This window comes from Argentina anserina, chromosome 4 (genome assembly GCF_933775445.1).
Source record: "Argentina anserina chromosome 4, drPotAnse1.1, whole genome shotgun sequence".
Classification (NCBI taxonomy): Eukaryota; Viridiplantae; Streptophyta; class Magnoliopsida; order Rosales; family Rosaceae; genus Argentina; species Argentina anserina.
In genome coordinates, this window is record NC_065875.1 from 13,840,442 (window position 1) to 13,859,104 (window position 18,663).

At 39.1% G+C, this 18,663-nt stretch overlaps 2 protein-coding genes across 4 annotated transcripts in view; one reads left to right on the forward strand and one right to left on the reverse strand.

Moving 5' to 3' along the window:
- Positions 1–18,663, reverse strand: part of LOC126790341 (prefoldin subunit 2) — a 152,262-nt gene that overhangs the window by 114,264 nt on the left and 19,335 nt on the right.
- Positions 13,812–18,214, forward strand: LOC126790334 (uncharacterized). Of its 3 annotated transcripts, none has more exons than XM_050516531.1 (10): positions 13,812–13,990; positions 14,068–14,162; positions 14,250–14,314; positions 14,484–14,527; positions 14,858–14,935; positions 15,140–15,293; positions 15,969–16,139; positions 17,141–17,203; positions 17,284–17,396; positions 18,011–18,214. In XM_050516531.1, the coding sequence occupies exons 1-9, from the start codon at positions 13,851–13,853 to the stop codon at positions 17,392–17,394; spliced, it is 921 nt and encodes a 306-aa protein (XP_050372488.1). In that variant the 5' UTR covers positions 13,812–13,850; the 3' UTR covers positions 17,395–17,396; positions 18,011–18,214. The 3 variants fall into 3 exon arrangements, with proteins under 3 accessions (XP_050372488.1, XP_050372487.1, XP_050372486.1); XM_050516530.1 differs by lacking the exon at positions 18,011–18,214 and adding an exon at positions 17,745–17,990; XM_050516529.1 differs by lacking the exon at positions 18,011–18,214 and having other exon boundaries at positions 17,284–17,453.

The following is an 18,663-nucleotide window of genomic DNA, read 5'->3' on the forward strand; positions in this document are numbered from 1 at the left end:
TATCTAGTCAGCAGTCAATTTCTTTCGTTGGCTAGCTTATTCCAATATGGCATGATCGAGGTCGAGGCATTAGGCCATTCAACTAAGGAGGTATGTTTACATTTGAGAATAAAAAGATGCAGCTCACTCAAGAGGCTGAAGGCTGAAGCCCCTCTACGGCATGCATCTAGTCAATACAAGAAAAAGTAAGAAAAAAAATAAGGTTAACAACATGTATTAAAAGACTGATTTCTTTGACAACGCGGTTTCAATGTCTTGTAGTGAGTTTATATATATTGGCATATTGCCACACGAACGACAAGGAAAAGTGATCAAGGTACGCTAGGGCATCTGCTATGAACTTATGAAGTTTGCTTCCCTAGATCACTTCAAATTCTTTGACAGGAATTTGAATATCTTCAACGATCTTGTTAAGTCTCCAAGAAGGTTCGATGACTCCTTGACCACATCAATCACCAATTTTCAGTCACAAATGAAAGAAGCATTGATGCAAAGAGAATTATTTGTTGAAATGATGTTAATATTTGTAAAGTCATAGTGTTAAAAACGTACATGATCAACACCTCAATCAATTTTTCATTCAATTATTATTAGTACTCATAATCTTGAGATTTTTTATTACGTATCAAATTTAATCATAAGAGTAGATTACAGCATGATTCATTCTCGTAAAATACTTATAAATCAAACTAATGATCGAAGATAACCTAAGCAAATTAAATCGAAGCTATTTTGACCATACAAAACCCTAATATGAAGCTCCTAGCTAGTCGACATGTTAGAAAAATCTAACATTTACATGTACCCGAAACCACCCTACGTACGAATGGAAGACCCTTGACTAGAGAAACATACCCCAACCACGCCATAGTGCCATACTACACCTAAGATAGACAAACTGAAAACCAAAACATATAGCTCCAGCCCACCACCACCTTCATATAAACTTAGCAAAGGCCCGGACCAGGGAAGCTTATGCCGAAGGCTTAGAGCCTAGGACCCAGCCTTGTTGTTCCCGCGCCACCTTTTGAAACTCCGCGCCGTGTTAGTACAAACCATATATGAAGACATGCACAAGATCATAATGTTGAACGACAACAATCGAAGGGAAAACCCTAAAAACCTCTCCGTGCCGAGGATGTCTGACGGGGCAAAACCAAACGCACCACCGTCCTGTAAGCCAAGGTTACATCCAACTCCGCTGCGAAGAAGCCCAATACAACGGTATCAAGACATATAGAATATTTTTTTGGACAAATTATAAATTAGTACCAAATGACAATCTAAATTATAAAAAGGTCAATTAATTTTTCTAATTATAAAAAATCATCTCATTTAATTAGAAATTATAAAATAATCACAAAATTAAAAAACAATCACTTTTTAAATATTTTCCAGATTATTTTGTCCGTTCTTATACTCTTTCTCTTCTTATTTTTCATTCATCTTCTAATTTCGGCCATAAATTTGTCATCATGCGATGAATTTGAGCATAGTTGGTACTGTTTGAAAGATCTCTCTCCTCTATTTCATTTGATACTCCACCCACTTCACTCCAACCCTCGCAAGGGGAGGCCACCGTCCATGGTGGTGCTCCAAACAATTTCAGCGAAATCGGAGCTCAAGGTTTTCGAATTCTAATTATTCTATTCATTCTGAGCATACTCATATCAATCTCATTTGAATTTTAACATAATTTCGCATATTTAGACATTTCTCTCAGCATGTCACACTACATGTTACACTTCTTTCTGTAACTATGTTGCGATAAGAAGAAATGAGAAAAAAGAAGAAGAAAATATAATCAGAAAATAACGAACCTTTGTTTATTGTTATGTGATCTTACACTTCTCAAATCAACTAATACGATCCAAATATCGACACTTATGTTGTCGTACAGAACATTACACCACCAGACACACTACCAATCACACAAAAAATTCATCAGCTACACTTATCAGTCACACTACCAATCACATTATCAGTCATACTACCAGTCACACAAACATTTGTCAGCTACACTACCAATCACACAAACATTCGTTAGCTAAACTACTAGTCACACCATGTGGGGGTTATAAAAATGATGAGACCCGAATTAATGACGATCAAGGAAGAATAAATGAAAGATAACATGAATGTTCAATGGAAAGTTAATATGAAACCAAAACGATCGGTGAGTAAATTTTTCGTAACGGTCGGCAAGTAAATGCAACATAGTTGTCGATGGTTAAATGTTAGTCGGTGATTAAATGAAGTGTAAATCAATGCCCACCGACCTAGCAACACCTATAAAAAGGGAGATGGAGATGTCAATGTAAGGATAAAAAAATTTGAGCTATTCTAAATGGTGTATAGCATAATATTGACTCGAGTGTCGGAGAGTTTTGTGCAAGTACTCCCCCTCGCTCTCGTTATCGCTCTTGACGAGTTCGTAGTCGATGCTGAGGTTATAGTCGTTGACCAGGTAAAGGGCGATATTGATAGCATGGTCAATGCTGAGTTAAGTCAACATAAGGTAAGGGCAACATTGATAGTATAGTCAACGCCGAGTTAAGTCAACGAAAAGTCGAAAGTTATATCGGTTTTGGGTTAGCTCTTGCTCTAGTCTGTATTTTATTGGTGGGCAAGAATTCTCAACGAAATTTTCCCCTCTAACAATTGGCGCCGTCTGTGGGAAACACTTTTTCCTAAAAAGTAATGGCGAGAGCTGCACCAAACAGAATCCATATTTTGTCACTTATGATTGGGAGTGACGAAATCGTATCCCTGAAATGAGTGAAGAAAAGCACGTCGATGATGAAATATGACGATATTAGCCTACTCATAAGACAAAGGGGGGCATGAGGTATGAGGTTTGTGGTTTCGAAAAGTGTGACCAATAAAACCCAGGTAAAAACTAAAAATGTTTGGTAATTTGTTATTATTATTACATCTATATATGCGTGAAATGAGTGTTACATTATTTATATACGTGACACGTTATAAAGAACACATGTGACAACGATATGAACAAAAAATGTGGTGTCACAAATGACACAATGTTATGAACATGAGATACGTTATAAACGACTTAAGTGCTAATGTTATGTGATACACATGAACCAAAAGTGTGACAACCAATTACATATGGCCAGTGGCCAGATTATTGAAAGGCCGATTGCCATATCTTTGAAAGGTCGTGGCCAGATATTTGAAAGGCAATTAACTTGATTAATGACAGACCAGTGGCCAGATTATTGAAAGGCCGGTGGCCAGATCTTTGAAAGGCTGTTAATTCGATTATTGAAAGACCGGCGGCCAGATTTTTGAAAGGTTGCTAGCCCGATTATTGAAAGGCCGTGGCCAAATCTTTAAAAGGCTGCTACCTGATTATTGAAAGGTCGGTGGCCAGATCAATAAGAGGCTGCTAGCCCGATTATTTAAAGACTGATGGTCAGATCTCTGAAAGGCTGCTAGCCCGATTATTCAAAGGCCAGTGGCCAGATCTTTGAAAGGGTGATAGCCAGATCTTGTATGGCTGATAGCATGATCTTATGAGATTGATAAACCGAATTTTATGGATAGTAGCCCGTTTTTATAAAGTTAATCGCACAATTTTTGCAACTAATAGTCCAAATTTATTGATAGTCTGATTTTGTAAGGTTGATAACCCGGTTACTCTAAGTTGGTGAAACAAGCAGGTGCCTGTTTGAATTATCGTTTATGATTTTCTCATTGAGGTGTGTTATACATGTACCAAGGGGGCATGACATTGTGATTATTTTCCTTCGTTGCTGAGATTATTCACACGACAAAGCAAAACTAGGGGGCATATAAGAGATAGAGAATGCCATAGGGAAAAGATGAGCGACAAGCGATCAGCCATAGGTAAGACTTAGAGCATTCAACGTGGGTTAAGCTAAAGGTACAAAAAGCATTGTCGACATGGTAATCGTCGATAAGGCTTTATGGCTATCGACTAAAGGCTTTTGTCATTCGAAAGCGTTTTTAATATTTAGTCGTCTAAATGAATTTTTTTGGTTCACGTCTTCGACGTGTTAGTTGTTAACGAGGTTCTATATCTCGAAAAGGGATCGTTAAATGGCATCTCCAGGAGGAATGAATTTTATTAGGTACAAATATGAAAAACAGAAGCATGAAATCTGAAAGTATGAATGGTCATCACCCGTCGAAAGGGAAGAAGCATTTGTCAATATAAAGTTCATCGACAATACCTTTTGAAGAAGAAGAGTTTTGTCAAAAGAATTGTTGACAATGTCTTAAAAGGGGAACTTCGTCGATAGTTAAAGGAAAGGCCGGTGTGTGAAGCTCTCGAGAGCGATGTATATGTCGATAGGGTTTTTAAGCTTGAGAGTGAGGTGCATGTCGATAAAGTTTTTAGCTCGAAAGCAAGAGCATGTTGACGAGGTTTTTAGCTTGAGAATAAGGTTCATGTCGACGAGGTTTTGGTGAGCGATGTACATGTAGACACGGTCTATAGATCTCGAGAATGCGGTTGACAAACTTTGGAACTTGAAAGAGTTGTCGAAGATATCTTCAGAACTCAAAAGCATTGGTGACGATGTCTCTAGAGCTCGAAAGCAATGTCGACAATAATTCTAGAACTTGAAAGCAATATCTCAAGGAGAAATGGTTCGAAAGTGTTATCGACGATATCTTAAGAAGAAAGACTTGCAAGCATGATCGACAATATTTGAAAGAGAAAGCGTTAAAGACGTGGTCAATGATATCTTAAGATTCGTCGAAAGTCTCGTTGACAAAAGAAAGGTCGTTGGTAGCCTTGACAAAGCTAATCATCCATTGCCAATGTGGTGTATGCATGAATGAAACACCTTTGACAAAGGGATAGACCGATGTTATGGGAGAGCTGAGCATCGGCCCCGAGATTAACTAAGGCTAGGACATTTTAATTACTACATATATTTTAGTAGTTGATGACATTTGTAGAAGAAAAGGAGGAACTTAAAAGTTTTCCCATTAGACTAAGTCGTATAAAGAGAAACTTGGGGGCATTGTGGGGGTTATGAAAATGATGAGACCCAAATTAATGACGATCAAGGAAGAATAAATGAAAGTTGACATGAATGTTTAGTGAGAAGTTAAATGAAACCAAAATGGTTGACGAGTAAATGTTCCGTAATGATCGGCAAGTAAATACAACATAGTTGTCGATGGTTAAATGCTAGTCGGTGATTAAATGAAGCGTAACCGAAGATAGTTAATGAGTCAAAGAGTAAGTGGTAGTTAATGTCCACCGACCTAGCAACACCTATAAAAGGGAGATGGAGATGTCAAGGTAAGGATAAACAAATATAAGCTATTCTAAATAGTGTAGAGCACAATACTGACTTGAGCGTCAAAGAGTTATGTGCAGGTACTCCCCCTCGCTCTCGTTATTGCTTTCGACGAGTTTGTAGTCGATGCTGGGTTAAGTCGTTGACCAGGTAAAGGGCGACGTTGATAGTATGGTCAATGCTGGGTTAAGTCAACAAAAGGTAAGGGTGACATTGATAGTATGGTTAACGCTGAGTTAAGTCAACGAAAGGTCAAAAGTTATATTGGTTTCGGGTTAGCTTCCGCTCTAGTCTGTATTTTATTGGTGGGAAAGACTTCTCAACGAAATTTTCCCCTCTAATACACCACCAGTCACACAAATATTGTTCTGTGATAGGTAGTATGACGGGTAAATTGATATTCACACTACCAGTCACATTACCGGTCACACTATATGTCACACTAACTTTGTACTGTGAGGGGTAATGTGACGGGTAGTGTGACAGCTAATGTGATAGATACGGTGACAAATTGATTGAAAAAGAAAAAAAATTGATGGGGCACCTATGTTATCAACATCATCATCTTTCCCGACCATGAGGCCGCGACACTACCTGGGGAAACCTCGTTCACATCAACAAGTTCGCAAAACACCTACTGCCATACCTAAAACGCAAACCAAAGAAGTTTAATTTTGGGCTCACAGTTGCTCTAGGATTAAAGTCTTTGACAATCCGATGGATCCATGACTTGAGGCTCACGGCTCCTGTGATATGAAATCGGAGTAAGATGCCCAACCCCTTAAAAGCCTTCTTCTTTATTCCTTCATTGGATTTTTTGGGTAATCTTCCACTCATCCCCGCGCCACCAATGTCTTCATGTCCCAGTGCCTCTGACATCGCCTCTGAAGTTGTCCCATCCCCGCGTCACTGACGTTATGCCCGCCATTGTCCCCACACCTCCACTGTTGTCCCCGCGCCTCCGACATCACATGTCCCCGATGCCTTGATTGGGATTTTGAGAAGCTGTGTTGCTTTTTTTCAGAGAGAGAGAGAGAGAGAGAGAGTTTTGAAACCTTACTTAACTTTTTTTTTAATTTTCAGATGTCAAAAGTGACTTTTTTTATAAGAAGCCTCATTTTTTTTTTCCATTATGAGAGCTTCTATGCATACCTCTCAAAATGATATTTGCACCTCCTCTTTGGTCTTTAAACTTATGAATTTAACCTCATCTTTCTTCTCTTTTCATGGTTTTCCTTAAATTTCTATATTTCTTTTTAATCTTTCTTCTTTTTTCATGGTTTTTTTACCTTACCATTATGAAGTATTTGAGATCTAAAAGAATTATATCGACTTAATTTGAAGCAATGACCACGATTTTTGTTGAAACTTGAATCTCTTAGAAGATAATACAGTGATTTTGTTTAGGGTTTATATGTTTGAGCAATTCTCAATAAAATACATTTGATCTTTGGGTATTAACTCTTGGAGGTATCGTTCCCTATTTGCTCATCTTTCTTAATTGCATCTCATGTAGGTATGAAATACAAAGAGATGACTATTTTAAATTTATATTAGGGTTCTTACATAGAGAAAACCCATAAATATGAATTTATCTAGAGATTTCCACTTAATAGAGTCAAATTAATTAAGTTGTTTATCTTATTCCATTACGTTGTCAACAAAGAAGCAAAGATATGGGTTGATATATAAACCTTGAACATAGGGTTTGCAGATATGCAATTTTCTGGTAGGGGCAAAAAATGATTCTTAAAATTTTAAAAATATTAGAAAATTGTTTCGGGAGAATTATTATTCTATCCTTATGTGTGTCTTAGCCTAATAGGTTTCTTGTTAGGAGATAGATTAGCATCTCCGTAACAGATTAGGACTCCGAATCCTACAGGATTGTGGTTTTGTAATGCCTATATATAGGCCCTCATATCATTCAATAATACACAATTATTTCATCCTGAAACACGTTATCAGCACGTTGCTCTAAAACCCTGAATTTTTAGAGCCCTAGAAATTTTTTCTCTTCTCCGTCGCCGACCGCCGTCGTCTCCGGCCTCCGGCATCTCCTCGTCGACGCAGCCCCTGCTCGCCGTTGTTGCAGCCCCCCGCTGCTACCCCCGCAGCCCCGCATCCTCGTATCGCAGCCCCTGCAGGCCCTGCTCGCTACCCCTGCACGCAAGCAGCCCCGTATGCAGCCCTGCACGCTGCCCCTGCACACCCCTGCATGCACCCCTGCAGCCCCCGCATCGCAGCCGCATGCAGCCCCGCACGCAGCCCCTGCACGCACGCTCGCGACACCTGCAGCCCCGCTTGCGACCCCTGCAGCCCCGCTCGTGACCCCTGTAGCCCCGCTCGCGACACCTGTAGCCCCGCTCGCGACCCCTGCAGCCCCGCTCGCGACCCCTGCAGCCCCGCTCACGACCCCTCTAGCCCCGCTCGCGACATCTGCAGCCGAGCACAATAGCCATTTTGGCTTCATACTATATTTTCTTTTCCTTTTCCTTTTTCCTATTTCATTATTTAAATGTTCATTGGCACGTTTTTATTTCTAACGATATTTCACGTGCTCGTATAGGAAAAATCATTGCTCGTCATACTATGGTGATGACATTCATGCCGAGATAGACGATACTTTTGCCATCTACATACGATTTCGATCGTATCCTCCCAAGATGTTTATGTCATCGGACGAAGATCGAAAAGGAATTCATCAAGCAACTTCATGCATGACAATCGATTTGCAGAGCAATTTAATTATATGCGGTCTATTTGGCAGACCAACAAGTATGTTTTTCTTAAAGTTGCTGCTTTTGAACATATATATATATATATATATATATATTATCGGGCGCTATTAGCCTTTTTCATGTCTTCTTTTCCGGCCTTTCTTATAACACCGATGAGACCAAAGAGGGATATGATTCCCCTCTTGGTCGACGTTTTTCGTGTGACGGTCCTGGGGGAGTCACGTTATTATTTAAAAAGGAAGATATCGATTTCGTGTGGTCGCCTAAGTGCACCGCTGTTTTGGGTGACATCATGAGAATCGCCGATATGCATCGATTATTTTGTGACCATATACATCACAACCCTTCTAATTCCAGTTACATACTTGAATAATTTCGATTATTCGAAACCTATACAACCCTCGTTTCTTATGGATGCGTCGCCATCGCGACTGTTATTTGAATTTTTGAGTTTTCTTAAACTTAGGTCTATAAACGATAATCCCAAGGTCTACGTACTTATTTATTTGAGTTGATTTATTACTCTGATGCAGCACTATTTGCTGACAAAAGATCCCAAAAATAACGAATTCTATGGGACACACTTAAAAGTGATTTAATGAACGTCTATGACGTTGTATTATCAGAGCTGACATTGATGCATACTCCACATCAAAGAAACGTATGCCATTTTTGGCACCTGTATCTATTTCTTGAGGGAATTTTGGAGATGGAAACGTAACATTCTTCCATTCTCAAGTAAGCACATTTTTGAGCCTCAGGCTAAGGCTCCGCCCATTCCGATATGCAAGATTTTGTTGCTACAGACTTTTGATTAGTCAATCTATTTTGACTATGTCTTCTGCTTACTATTTTTCAAGTATGACGTTGGCATTGCCATGATTATTGCTCGACTTTAGCTTAAGTCGTCTATTGGAATTGGAAGCTTGTTTGTGTTGTATTAAATATTGGCATATTCTATAAAATTTCTCGTTTTTCTTGGACTCGTGAGAATTTTATTTGCCTTGGCTTAGCATGCATAGTCAATGTTTGCAACTCACGTGGTTTTTAAATTGGCCGCTTTTGGGTTACATGGGACCCCAATAGCAGTACATTTTGATTTTGGACCTTGAAATTTGGAAAACGGACCTCGGAACGTCAAAATTGACGTCGTTTTCCCCGGTTACTATTCCGGCGTTTCCGGAATGTTTTCCGGCGTATTCGTTGCCTTCCGGCCATTTTCTGGCATTTCCGGCACCGCCATCCGGACCGGATGGCGTTCCCTGTCAGACCTGAAGTTACGGCCTCCATACCGGCCAGCTCTGGCCGCCGCTGGCCGGATTTCCGGCAATTGGTGTCGCCGGCTTCCGACGAGTTTTTCCGACGTTTTTTTTCGTCGTTTCTCGTCATTTTTCCGGCATATTTCAGCAGTTTTTACTGCCACGTTTTCCCAGTCCAAATTTCACCCTGTTTTGAGTTATTATGACATGGTTTTCCGATTAATTTTCCAGTTTTCTCCAAGTCGTTTCATAGCTCAAACGATTTTATTATTATTGGTGACCACCCGCACCAATTGGATGGTTTTCCACCCGAATTGTTTGGTATTCAACTGCTCCAATACCATGTTTTTCCAACTCTTGAGTTGAAGAATGTAGTTATATTGCCATGTGATACATTCGATGGGATTGCCATTTGTTTCAATCCGCTCTCTTACAATATCCTACGGCGTATTGTGTAGAGAAGTTCACCGCGTCGTTGAATCTCTTAATCTTCATTTTGAGAATGTCCCGCCGTGAAATCGAATGTCTTGCTAATTGCGTAACCACCCACACTGTCCTACGGCGCATGTAGTTGTTTTACGGATCTTTTGCGGAGATTGTGTTCTATATCTTCGTGCCTTGCTAAGTTTTAAAGGCCATACATGCCAATGATGGATTTTTATCTTGATATTTGTGTTAAGAATGGAGAGGAATAAATATGTCAGATTTCATTGACAATATCTTTTTCAAGCTTCGACAGTAGCTTTGGTAGCCTGCAGGCATAGTTTTGCTTGCCTGCAGCAGTAGCTTTATGTAACTCAAGATTCTTTGAATCATGGGTTCGGTTTTACTGTCTTCTCAGTTTTGACATGATCATTTTTTGGTCATTTTGAACAATATATGATGATTCGAGTTCTTTGAAATTCACATTATCATATATTTTTCATGTTCACGAAGCAATTGGAGGACCACCTCACCCATGCTCCACACGGTGAGGCCGAGCCTGCCTATTTTGGCGGCTCCATGGCATTAAGGCCGTCAGTGGTGGCATCCCCTCCTTCACAGGAGCTTATGATGCCTCTCGTGTTTTCTAATGCCTCCATGACAATCTCAGATGTCTATCGCTCATTTTGCAAAGCTTGTTCTTTTGCTAGATTTCAAGGAAGTCCTTATTTGCTAAGGCTCCAACCGAGAACATTCCATTCTTACGAAGTATTTAAGGTGACATTAGTGGACCTTATCCAACCGAATGCGGACATTTTTCGATATTTTTATGGTATAGGTTAAGAGCATCGACGTGTTGGTCACACATCGCTTTGCTTTCCACAAGAAACGTTGCATTCGCTAAAGTTTTTAGCTATGATCATCATCCTAAAGGCTCACAACCCTTCCTATCCTCTCAAATCTATTTCAATGGATACCGTTGGAGAGTTCACCCCCACGACTTTGATGATTTCGTTTTACATGTCTACTGGGATCGTCGTTGAACATATTATTCCTCATGTTCATTCATTGCACGATCTAGCAGAGCTCGGACTTGGTTATGGGTACTAACATGCCGATTTTTGCATGGGGATATGTAATGATGTTGCATGCAGCGACACTTATTCGTTTCAGACCCACAACTTGCCAAGCGTTTAGCGCGTACCAGATGGTCACTGGATACGGTCCCAACGTTCTTTTCACTAACGCCTATTTGGTTAAAGTTGTTTATGTGCCTCTATTGTAGCTATCTTAATGGGTCTACTTGAAACGATTAAGTATTTTGGTTGGTTATGATTTATGAATCACCAACACTTGTCCGCTATTTCCAATCTACAACCGTTGATCTCTATCCTGCGATATTAGCAGACGGTCACTTTGATGAGACATACTTCCCGTCGTTAGGGGGAGATATGGAATGCTCCCATTCTGGTTTTAACGCCAGGAATTGACGTGGTGTGGCACTATGTCTCATTAAGATCCCGCACTACTCAAAGTGAGTAAATGTTCAACGCATTATCGACCTCCAGAAAGTCAAAGATTCGATACTCAATGACTTTACCGATATTGCGAAGGTGACGAGATCGCACATAAATGCTGTGATGTGCCGGTAAGGTTGGAACTCTAAGAATATGAGAGAATTTCATATAACCTGGTCCTAGCACCGTTGGCACCATCCCTGACAGTGGGAAGGAAGCCGGCAATGGCACCATCGTACGCTGTGGTGTTGTCGGCGCCCGTGGCATTGCACCACAAAACAAGGGCGGCAAACGCAAAGCTGGACTAGTAAGGGTCATAGCTTCGGTCTTGGCTCCTGCCTAGATGAGGGGGAGACCATTATTCTCTGGAATCAAAACCAGAAAGAAGCGAAGTGCGTAGGCACAAGTATTTCGCCCATCATCAAGAGATATTCTCTAAACATGTGTATCAACTAAGTTTCTGTGGGACGCTACAGACTCATTTTGTTGATATTAGAGAAGAATAGAAATCTCACAAATTGATCGTATACAGCGCACGCGTGTGTTTAATAGATTGATCTTCCATGATTGATGATGTATTCGCTTATGCTCTTATTCCGTTGTAAAGCATCAACGATGAGCAACTTGACCGAAGTGGAAAGAATCAATACAGGCTGAACTAGACTTGTTATGTTGGTCGTTGTTCGTAAGTGTAATGAGAAAGATGAAGTCATGCGATATATCTAGGACTTATGGTGCAAAGATTGTCTCATTATCCTAGTATTGACTACGATGAGTTATATTCTCTCGTTATGGACATAATTGCTTTCCGCTACTTGATCAGTAGTAGTGTCCATGAAAACTGATTTGCAGCATATGATAGTGGTCATAGAATATCTGTAAAGGGATCTTGACGCAGATATGAGAGTGCCCGAGGGACTTTAAATGCCTCCAGACCATGGAGAGCTTATGTAATCAGATTGCGACGTTCGAGAGAACGTAGTACAATCGGTTGCAAGAACTCATACCCATATGTGTTCATATGAAGCTAATTCTTGATTCTCTATTCCGTCTAATTATAGATGATGAAGAGATTCAATGAGCTATACATTCATACATGTTAGTGTTGTTGGGACACTATTTATTTCATTATGACGTGATTAACTATGCGCCTATGCATTGTCATTGGACTTGCATTGCTTCTTTGACATGGGTTTAGTTCTACACTTAGTGAACCAACACAAATCCTATCCACACTAACACCGCCAGCAGCTCCAGCAACATCAACGTACGCCTTGGTGTAATAGTCGACACTGGTAGTGTAGAGGATGCGTACGGTTCCGTCTTGGACCAAAATCAGTCATTCATTGGTCCATTCCCCCATTCTTTTTGCGAAAGACACATTAAATGTGACAAATCAGAATCTGTCCAGTTTCGTAGGTCAACTTCAACGAGACCTACAGGACATCTCGCTCGATGAAATATGGTGAAATTAGTACTGTTGGAAAGGTCTATGTGTCTACTTTCCAGGGACATCAATCTTTTGTTCATAACTATCGTATTGAGTGAGTTATGGCTGTTTTAGCAAAGTAGGACAGTTCTGTCCGGAAATTTGCAAGTCAGTTAACTTCGACAGAGCATTGTGAACTGCTCCGATCGGATGAGGTTGTGAACCTTATGTCACTGGAAAGCCATGGGTGTCTACTTTTCAGAACATTTTACGGTTTGCTGATATCTATTTTGACGAAGAAGTTATGGCCGTTTAAGTGAATGAATGTCATTCTATCCGAGAATCTGATTTTCATTGCAAACTCTTGTTTTGAGTTGTTATGCAATCTTGTTTCCTAAGATCTAAGTTTGGCTAAGTATAACATGTATGATCTAAGGATGTGTGGCTAGATTAATGATTAATCATTGGCCCAAGACTACGTTTGAGAAGCATGTAATGAACGTTGTATACGTTGTTCTTTGTACTACATGATTATGGCACTAATCAGGGGGAGTTGTTTCGTAGACTTCAGGGGGAGTCTAGCTCACATGATGCTATCAAATGTAGACGGTGCGTTGTGCTCTTTTTCCCTTCGATCAAGCTTTTGTTTTTACCTAAGAGGTTTTTATTTTTCTTGACAAGGTTTTTACTGAGGCAACGATATGTGCACCATGCAACCTAGGCATGCGACACAAGGGGGAGTGTTCCGGGAGAATTATTATTCTACCCTTATGTGTGTCTTAGCCTAATAGGTTTCCTGTTAGGATAGATTAGCATCTCCGTAATAGATTAGGACTCCGAATTCTACGGGATTGTGGTTTTGTAATGCCTATATATAGGCCCCCATATCATTCAATAATACACAATTATTTCATTCTAAAACAAAAATCTAAATATCATAATTTAAGGAGGTATAAATAGGAGTTATCTTCCATTATTAGCAAAATGAAAGTGCTTCTCTCTTCTAGAAAGCAGCCGTGATCTCTTTATTTTATTTTTTGATGAAAAAAAAATGATTTTTTTTGTCGTCAATGAAAAAAAAACGATTGCGCTATTATGTTGGGCCTGGTCTTTATTATAAAAAATCATACAACAACCTCCGTCTCTCTCGCCTCGTCCGAAATTTTGATCACTTGATTCCCCCCATGGCATACAACAACAACTCCGACAAGCCGACTGTAATGGTCACCAACGACGACGGCATCGAAGGCCCTGGTCTACTCTCCCTCGTCCACGTCCTCGTCTCCACCAATCTCTACAATGTCCTCGTCTGCGCTCCCGACTCGTACGTCATCACTTTCAAACTCTAACCATCCATTTCTTCTTCATGTGTCTCATTACAACGTTAACTTGGGCTTTCAGAGAAAACTCTGCTGTCAGTCACTGTATCACTTGGCGTCGTCCGATCGCCGCCAAAAAAGTTGACATCGCCGGAGCTACGGCGTTTGCCATTTCCGGTACCAAAAAAAAATCATATTTCCTCAATTTCGGTTCTGGGTTTGTTCAAACTTAAAGGTAACGTAACGGCATAATCGATTTTACAGGGTCTCCTGCTGATTCTGCGTCTTTGGGTGTTTCCAAAGCACTGTTTCGTACAGTTCCCGACTTGGTATTAACTTGGTTCTTCATCACAAATCTCATTCTGTATTTTGTGTTTGTTTTGTTTATTTGCTAGTGTACAGTGACATGAAATAATTGTCTTTTTATATGTTTAGAACTTGTGCTTTGTTTAGTTTTATGTTTATGTTTATGTTTGGTTTTCCTTGGATGCTGATTAGGTGATCAGCGGAATAAACAAGGGAAGCAATTGTGGTTATCACATGTATGTAATTTCTCTCCTGTTTCTTTATCCTCACTATTGTAAACTACACCGGCTTTTCCAGTATACCTCCTAATTTGTTCTTGGGGAGCAATGAGTCATGTAGGCACAGTTTAAATTTTGGGTCATAGTTATCTAATAAACAAAACACATAATGAAGTATGGGATCTTCTCACAAGGATGCAATTTTAAGCCAAAAGGCAGAGGCTTTTAGAGTATCATATGCTGATTAAGTCTCTAGAAGCACATAATGTGTTTTCTCCTTGCAATTGAAATGCTCATTGTCTGGTTGTTTAACTTTAACATCATTGAGTTTTTTTATTTGAAATGTAGAACGTACTCTGGTACCGTGGCTGGCGCTCGGGAAGCTTTCTTTAATGGTGTGCCTGCTGTGTCTGTATCTTATGATTGGTATGTATGCATGTTTGATAGTTAAGTATGGTTTTGTTGAATGTCAAATATGTGAACTATACTTTCTTGTATGCGAATGCATGCCGAATCTTTTGAACTCTACAAACTGTTGTTGCAGTTGTCTTGTTTTTGCAAAACTAATTAAGTTGTCATATCTTGCTGTTTTGATCTTCTATGGTACTATGCTGACTGCTGGTCTTTCAGGGTTGAAGGCAAGAGTCACCTTAATGACTTCACACTGGCTGCCGAGGCTTGCTTGCCTATCATTAATGCATTGCTCGTGGAAATTAAAAATCAAACCTTTCCTCAAAGATGTTTCTTGAATGTAGATCTTCCAACGAATGTTGCTACTCATAAGGTAAATTCCAGGATACTTTGGTAAATACCTATTCAATATTCTTGTGATTGTGAACTAAAGATGCTACTTATAAGCTCAGTTTTGGTTGGATAAAGATTAATAGCTGTGAATCTTGATTACGGCAAGCAGCTCTTAAATTCAAACATATAAGTTGGAAATGGGGTATCTCTCGTCACTACATATGTGCATTGAGAGAAGATTTCTCTCAATCAGTACATCACATCAGTAGCTCTTCTTTTGACTCCATGTCAGTTCAAGATTTGTTATAATTTTATCTACCCTAGTGAAGTTGATAAGGTCTGCTTATCTTTTTTACCATATGGATTATTGTAGTAGAATATCTGAGGAGGCTACTGTGTTCTGTATGCAGATTTACATATGTGGCATTTTTAAATGCAATTAGCACCTCTGTTCCATGCCTGTCATTGTAAATAATTTAAATCAGTTTACCTTATTTATATGTATTATATATTCCCTGATCATACTTGTGAATTTTTTTTTTTTAACTCTGATGAAGTTTTTGGTAGAAGGCCTGTTGATCTATTCACCTGATGGGAATTATTTTGACAATTAATTTCAGTGCTTTTGCAGGCGTAATGCAATCTTTTTGTCATTTATTGATTTCAACAATGTGATTTTAATGTGTTTTATATTTCTTTCGTTGAGCTTAAATAGGGTTATAAGCTGACTAAGCAGGGCAACAGTATAATCAGAATGAGGTGGAAACAAGTTACTTCAGAGATGCCAAAAATGTTGTCATCAATGGAAATGGAGAAGGATTCAGCAACATCTATTGAGATAGATACATCAACTAAGCCAAACGAAGATCCTTTGTTTGCAAGAGAGGTGGGTCATTCTTCCTATCTTTTTGCTTTTACCCTGCCATTACTTTTTGTTATGTTGAATAAAATTGTTCTGGTTTCTTGATCCTATGTCTGGGACATTGCATTACTGCTGACATATGCTGATTGGGCTTATAGGGATAGATCTTTTTTCCATTTTCATGCTTTTCTTGTGATAACTCTTGTCTACAAATATTGAGCAAAAGTTGATAAAGGAATTGGAGGATAACTGGATAAGTGTACTGTTTTGTATCACTCTTGAGGGCTGGGCTTGTTATTTGGTTCCAACTCGTCTGACACAACACCCAAAAAAAGTAATATCTTCAGAAATTGGTTCTTGCTCGTCTTTCCAGTGACTCACAGGTATATAAAAGATGTTTGTGATGCTTCTTTTCTTTGTTTGAATGTCTAGGGTAGCAACCTACCTCATAAAGCCTGGACTTTCTAGTTAGCCAAAGGCATTTTGATAGAATCCAATTTTAGCTCTGGTGCTAAAATGACAAATTTTAAATTTTGACACATTGAACTTTCAATGCTGGATTAGTAATTATCGAAAAATTAGACATGAATTAAGTGCTCTTTTTGGTTACTACTTTAAAAATAATTCTAGTAAGGTATGTTGAATTGTTGATGGAAAGTGTTTGTTATAGGTTTCGACTAAACAAAAATGTAACAGTGAGTGATTTAGCTGGTGAACATTATGGTGATGTTGAGTTTGGAGGCATGTTTATGGTATACCAAAGGTGGTAATAAGGTGGTAGGTTTTATCTGCTTTCTTGTCACTACTGAGAGAAAGCATCTGGTAGATTTTATCTGCTTTCTTCTTACCATGTGAATTACTTAACAGTGAGGCATTGGGATCATTTTCAACACATTAATGGTTAACACTCACACCTGAAGTAATCTCTAATGACTTTGCGGTGAACTTCTCTGGTTCCTTGTTTATGACGAACCCGGAAGTTGTAGTTGACAATGTTTAGAACTATTTTCTTTTCAATTTTGTAGGTAATTGGCTACCAACATGATAATGATGATGATACAGACCACAAATGTGTTCAACAAGGATATGTATGTATCTCTCCAGCTTATGTATAAGTATTTAAAAAGCGCATCTTTGTACTAATTTGGTACGCATGATTGAAATGCAGATTACTGTCACTCCTTTAGGTGCCTTCTCTAATGCTGAGATACACTGCAGCACCTTCTTAAAAGAGTGGCTGCCGAATATAGCTGACCGCTCCTCTTCATCTGCCCTATAAAGGTATTCGAGCATGTTGTTAGTCTATTACTGTAGTGTCTTAGAAGTTAACTTTCAGCAATGCTGTGCTACGCTTGCACTACCTGGTTCCTTTGATGCAGTTAATGTAGTTTCATATGTTTTTCACATGTGATTATTTCCGTTGGCCCGGGGGGGGGGGGGGGGGTGATAAATACTGTGGATAGGTTGTACTGGTTTCACTGTTTCAGTATTCGACTGACACCGAGCTTGCTAAGTTTTTCAGTGCAGTACTGCTTGCAAAGTTGACACTTGTAGTTTTAGCAATTGCAAGAGAGTATGATATTTGGTATACAGGCGTCATTTTAAAAACAGAATTCCTCATTTGTGCAGGATATATATAAACGGATTATGCAAAATCAAGTGCGGCTACTCTAATTTTCTGGAATACCGGTTTCTGTTCCCTCTGCATTAATTTCAGATTCAAAGGGTTTCAATTAATTATGTTAACAGCACAGCATTAAGGGTCTAATGCACATCTTGTTATAGTGATACACGTAAAAATTAGTAACAACCCCATTGTGTACTAGTGGTGTATTATTTCATTTATAAACCATTCTGTTTGCAATTCATGTCATTCATGTCTCAAATGACTACAGCTGAAATATTGTAATCTCATTCGAGTTCCTAAGAAGTCAGGTAGCTGACTATTTTGGGTTGGTGGTGAAAGCTTGGAACTCAGCCTGTATGTCATGTGAGTGATATGACTCATAGTTATGCCATTTCTTTTTCATTAAAAATTTGCTGTTTGTGTCATTATTTTTCGATGTCCTGTCATACATTGTATTATAGTTATAAACGTGTTGTAGTTACATTACCCCGTGGTTTTTAAAGTTCTGATGAAATTTAGTTATTGCTCTACTGTATATTTAATCTCTAATTTAACCAGGTGTCCTCTTCTTTCAACGCACAACAGCCAAAAGATATAGACGTATTCATCTAAGCATTGTCATCATGACTCGAATCATACATAAAACAATGGAGTATGGTACTTCTAACTGTGATGAACAATTTGTTGGTCTGTCAATTTAGTAAGTCTAAATTGAAATGGTCTTATACAAACATCAACCTATTCTCTGCAGTATTAGATTAGGTCGATTTATGTTAAAGTTGGTCTATGAGTACGTGGAACTATATCACTGTTCATCAATATGCTATTGCATTGTTAGATTGACTCATATTTGTCTCAGAATTTTATGATTCTTGTTACAATTCTATCAAAAATATCTTTACCAATAATGATATTTTGTTG

Excerpts from the sequence above, each read along its gene's own strand:
- LOC126790334 (XM_050516531.1), top strand. The coding sequence starts at position 13,851 with ATGGCATACAACAACAACTCCGACAAGCCGACTGTAATGGTCACCAAC. Across the intron at positions 13,991-14,067 it reads CTCGTCTGCGCTCCCGACTC|AGAAAACTCTGCTGTCAGTC; the intron begins GTACGTCATCAC and ends TTGGGCTTTCAG. Across the intron at positions 16,140-17,140 it reads ATCCTTTGTTTGCAAGAGAG|GTAATTGGCTACCAACATGA; the intron begins GTGGGTCATTCT and ends TCAATTTTGTAG.